The sequence below is a fragment of the Alligator sinensis genome, unplaced genomic scaffold (genome assembly GCF_000455745.1).
Source record: "Alligator sinensis unplaced genomic scaffold, ASM45574v1 scaffold926_1, whole genome shotgun sequence".
NCBI classification, from domain to species: domain Eukaryota; kingdom Metazoa; phylum Chordata; order Crocodylia; family Alligatoridae; genus Alligator; species Alligator sinensis.
Window position 1 is genome coordinate 240997 of NW_005842679.1, and position 5365 is coordinate 246361.

Below are 5365 nucleotides of genomic sequence, written 5' to 3' on the forward strand. Positions count from 1 at the left end.
GGCGCCGGGGGGGGGGGGGGGCGGAAGGAAGCACGAGGCAGGGCTGGGCTGGAAATGGTGCCCCTTCCCCCTGCGCCGCTTGCACTCGCTAATGGTGGCCGGAGCGGCGACGGGAGGGAAATGCGGCAGGGTTTTGTTTTCCCCTGTGTGCGCGACACATGCGGCGTGCACACGTGCCTCCTCTACGCGCGCGCCTCCATATGTGTGCGCGTGTCTGGATGCATCGAGGTTTAGATGCGTGTGGATCTGTCTAGATTGGTCTGGATACACGCACGTAGACGTACCTGTTTAGGCGCGTGGGTCTCGATTTGTGTCTAGGCGCATCTTGATTGACCTAGACACAGCTATATATCCCATTGTTGGCTCCCTTTGTACTCTTTTCACTGAGGAAGGCAAAATAATAGGTCTGGATGCGTTTAGATAGATAGGTCCATCAATCTAGAAGGCAAAAATACATCTAGACATGTCTAGATAGACTCACTTTCTCGCTCTCTCTAGATATACATCCCTAGATCCATCTAGAAAGCAAAACTTAATACAATTATCTAGAGATACAGTAAAAGCCATGTTATCCGGCACTTTACAAGCTGGCATGCCAGTTTGTAAGATAAAAGCGAAACCGGAAGTGGCCACTGTGGCACTTCTGGTTTCGCAGAACCCCTACAATAACAGTTCTTTTCCCCTTTTCTCTTCTGCCCCCCTCCCTGTCTCTCACAGCAGGAGGTGCACTGGACGTGGCGGGAGAGGTGGCCACGTCTAGTGCAGAAAACTGGCATGTTTTGTTATCCAGCACCCCTGATTCCCTATGGGTGCCGGATAACAAATTCTTTTGCTGTATATCTCTCTGATCTAGATGCACCTAGATACACATACATAGATGTAGCTATCTAGATCGATCCAGGTACATCTAGATCTAGATGTCCCATTGTCAACTCCCTTTGTACAGTTCTTTGCTGAAGAAGGCAAAATATAGATATATACACACACCAGCACGTATTTTATTATCTCGATAATGAAATATGTGCTGGTGTGTGTATATATCTATATTTTGCCTTCCGTAACGAGGAACCGTACGAAGGGACCTGACATCGGGACCCACCTGCATGGTTTCAACCTTAGGCTTTGGAGTGAAGTCACAGTTTGCATGGTTTTTATTTTAAACTATCTGTTTTTCACAGCAGGGCCCTCGCTGAGACTTTTGGAGGAGATATGTAACTGGAAAGGGACTGCCCAACCTATACGTATACCAAATGCTGCAGCAACATGGTGCAGTGGCTGCTTTATGACAGTGATTCTCTACTCTGCTTGGTGTCATTAGATTCTTCTCTGAGGTGCTGGGCGGTATTGTTACTCCATGTGCAAATGCCTGCATGTGACCGGCAAGTACCCAGAGATATCAAATAGGAATCCATAGCATCAAAAATGTTCAAACCTGTAGTGGTCTTCCCAGGTTCTTTGCAACCAAAGAATTGCTGTATTCTTTTTCTGTAGTAAAAAGAGTGAAGGCTAGGATCAGGATTTTCATTCATAGTCATCTCTGGAGTCTTTCGAGGTGTGTCTTGAGCCTAAGAAGCTTGAGAACCCCTGTTCTTAAGACCTTGCTTGGGCAGACATTTAGCAAGCAAGTCTAAGATGGGATATCATGTAGGAAGGTTTTTTTATATCCTCTTTTAATATTCTACCTGCTTTATAAGTTATTTTGTATCTTGCTGTAAGCCACCAAGAGCCTTTTTTGGAAAGGGTGGAATATTCATCTAATAGATGAGAGACCTGGCTTCATGGCTCAGCCACCGCCCTGCTGGCTGACCTTAAGCAAGTCATTTCACTTAATTGAGCCTTAGGTTTCCCTAGCTGTAATACAGGGTTAAACATATTCAGATCTATGAACACTAACATCTGTTTGAAGACTCTTGCTGGAAGGTCTGAGGATTACATTGTTTGTTTTTTACTTGAAAGCAGGATACTAACTTGTACCTTTACCTAAAGTTAGCCACTTATTTTAAATAAGTGTTTAACGTTAACTTTTTCCATGCGTCAGTGCATAAGCTAGATGCATACATAACTAGTATCTTATAATTTTATAAGCTTATTCAGAATTTCTCATCGGACAATGCAGCTGATCAGATAGAAAATAATTGGCAACTAAAGTGAGCTGGTGATCTGATTTGACTGCACTCAGTGCCTTGGCCTAGTTAGCTGTCACTGGACATGTTCAAGCCAAAGGTCAGCAAAAATATAATCTTTATTTGGCCAGCAAGGTATCTGAAAAAGATGGTAGGTAGATAAGGAGGTGAATTCTCAATTACTTGAATTACTTTGAATTTGAGCTCCACAATTCAAAAGGGATGTGGAGAAGCTTGAGAGAGTACAGAGGAGAGCCAGACTCATGATCAGAGGTCAGGAAAACGGACCTTACGATGAGAGGCTGAGAGCCATGGGACTCTTCAGCCTGGAAAAGCGCAGGCTCAGGGGCAATCTGGTGGCCACCTACAAGTTTATCAGGGGTGCTCACCAGGATCTGGGGGACCGTCTGTTCACCAGAGCGCCCCAAGGGATGACAAGATCGAACGGTCACAAACTTTACCACGACTGATTCAGGCTGGACATAAGGAAGAACTTCTTTACTGTCCAAGCCCCCAAGGTTTGGAATAGACTGCTGCTGGAGGTGGTTCAAGCACTCTGAACGTCTTCAAGACACATTTGGATGTTTATCTTGCTGGGCTTCTATGATCCCTGCTGACTTCCTGCCCCTGGGGCAGGGGGCTGGACTCGATGATCCTTCAGGATCCCTTCCAGCCCAAATATCTATGAAACTTGGCGAGCTATTATGTATTATTACAGTAACTTTTCTTATGGAATGTCTACATGGGGAAATTTACTGCAAAATTGTGTAGGCTATGAATTTCCTAGCTGCTTCATTCTCATGCTCCATATGGACATCCGAAGCTTGCAGTAAGTGGAGTTGGCATTCATTAAAAACCAGGCAGGTGTCCACTAATGCATGTTTGTGGTTTAATTCACACCCTTTGCCCGGGTGTAGATAAGCTTTTAATATCATACTTTCGAAATGAAACATACTGTGTCTTTTGTCCCTTTGGGGTGGGGTCAGGCATTTCCCTGAATTGCATCTTTAGATCTGGTTCAGCAATACCATAGATTCTAGAAGTTTCATTGCAATTCACATGTTTATATCTTTACAGAATTAGGCTTTTTAGTCAGTCAGCAAGAACCATGAAAACATTATCAAATAGAAATTACTACTCTAAAGCCTGTGTTTTCTTGAAAATACATTCTCTGTCTTCCCATCCCCTTCTTGATTAAATGGGGCAGTGTTGTCACATTACTTGTATCTGCATGTTCTTTTACCATCCTGTTTTTTTTGTTTTGTTTTTTGGCTTTTCCATGTTTTTCTAAAAACAGCTCTTCTATCTCTAGTTAGGGTGTATATAAAGGGCGCTCCCTAGACAAGGGAAAACTGATGAATGGCAGAAGTGTTGTCAGGTAAATAAAGTTAAGGGAAAATCAGATTTTCCCTTGGATTGGATGTGTTGCCTGTCAGAACAGCAGGTGAATAAGCTTGATAGAAGTGTTTATTTATTTATTTATTTATTTCCTCCCTCCCCTGAGTTGAAATCTTCTAACTCAAACTAGATTTTTCACTTGCAGTTTTCTCTCTAATTTGGTTATGTTGCAGACCAGAGCATGTTATTTCTCTAATGTTTACACACACAAGATCAATAAAGATAAGCTCTTTTTGACTTCATAGCTTATAAGGATCAGACTCTGGTGTCTGTCATCATCTGTCTTCTAGAAGTTTCATTGCGATTCACATGCTTATGCCTTTACAGAATTAGGCTTTTTAGTTAGCCAGCAAAAAGCAAGAAAATATTATTAAACAGAAGAAGTGCACTGATATATTGACTGTATATCGGATCGGCACTGATAAAAGGAAAATCAACATTATCAGCAATTTGCTTTTATTGGTTGGTGTAGCTGATTAATGTCACTGACAAATGCTGCATGCATGCATGCATGCACACGGCTAAGAGTGCACCTCAGAAGCGTGGAGAGCAGCGTCAGGCTGGTAAGTCTGAAGGGGTGGGGGGGGAGAAGAGGTGGGGGGCGCAGATTGAGGCTCCCATGGAGAGGGAGGGAGCTGCCCAGCCACAGCGGTGAACGTGACCCCAGGACTGGCTTGTCTGGGGGGTGGAGAGGGGGTGCAGGAAGGGTGGGCAGCTCCTTGCTGCTGCATGCACCCCCGGGGGAGAGGGCATGTCCCCCAGATTCACAGACATTTAGGGCTGGAAGGGACCTCATGAAATCATCAGGTCCAGCCCCCCTGTTCTAGGCTCCGGGGTGGGTTATAGTGTGTGGGGGGCAGATCGAGGTGAGGGAGGGGGCAGGCTATAGCCACCCCACCCTGTAGCCCAATGCTGCAATCGCCCAGAACTCCTGCCTCCCGCTTCAAGTGCAGCCCTGGCCCAGCCCCCCTGCCAGGAAGAGGCTGGTGCAGCCCCTGGCCCAGAGCCTGCAGAGGGCAGCCTGTCTTAACCCTGTGCACAAATAGGTTGGGGACACATGACCCCCATGCCTCCCCTGGGGGTGTGCGCAGTGGTGGGGAGCTGCCCACCCCTCCTGTGCCCCCTCCCCGCACCCCCATGCACTCTGGATGAGCTGGCCACAGGGTTGCATTCGCTGTTCTGTGTGGGCAGCGCCTGCCCCTGCCTCACTCCATTCCTCACTGTGCGGGGCCTTGATCTGCACCCCCCCGCATGCCCCTTCCCCTCCACAGACTTATCGGCCTGATGCTGCTCTCCAAGTTGCTGGGCTGCATTCCTGTAAATCGGCAGTCAGATTAGTATTGGCCAATATGGCTGCTTAATTAATTGGCCATCGGTATCGGCCAAGAAAATCTTTATTGGTGCACCCCTACTTCTCAAAAGTCTGTTTTTTCTTTAAAAAAAAAAATCTCTGCTTTCCCATCCCCACCTTGATTAAAGGAGGTTCTCCTTGGTCTGGTTTAGTTAGGAAATGGAGGATGGATATAATGGATATCAACATCTCTGCCCTCAGCAGTTCCACTGGGCTGAATCCATTTGCCAGATTTGTTTATCAGTATGCCAACAGGGCGATAGGAGGATTTGGGAAATAAATGTTCTGTTGACTTCTCCACATGGTCAGTTTTATCCTTGCCTTGGGGTAAGTGGGCATAGAGTGTTTGCAATAGTTCTTGAAGGCCTCTAAGGAAAATTTGAAGAACTGTTCTCCTGATTACCTGTGCTGGAAACCGGAAACAGGCAGTGATGGGGTTGCTGCTGTCACTACAACTGTGTGTGAGGCATAGTTGCATAGTGACTTTGAATGC

The 5365-nt window shown here is 46.0% G+C and overlaps 1 protein-coding gene across 4 annotated transcripts in view; it reads left to right on the plus strand.

Annotated features, from left to right (window-relative positions):
* The first annotated feature begins 1235 nt into the window (after positions 1–1235).
* Positions 1236–5365, plus strand: part of SMS (spermine synthase) — a 90701-nt gene continuing 86571 nt past the window's right edge. For 2 of the 4 annotated variants that reach the window (XM_025215853.1, XM_025215856.1), the window contains exon 1: positions 2883–2952. In XM_025215853.1, coding sequence (XP_025071638.1) covers positions 2898–2952 — 55 coding nt within the window. In that variant the 5' untranslated portion in view covers positions 2883–2897. Of the gene's footprint in view, positions 1267–1339; positions 1380–2882; positions 2953–5365 lie in introns of those variants that run through there. The other 2 variants (XM_025215855.1, XM_025215854.1) reach the window with 2 other exon arrangements.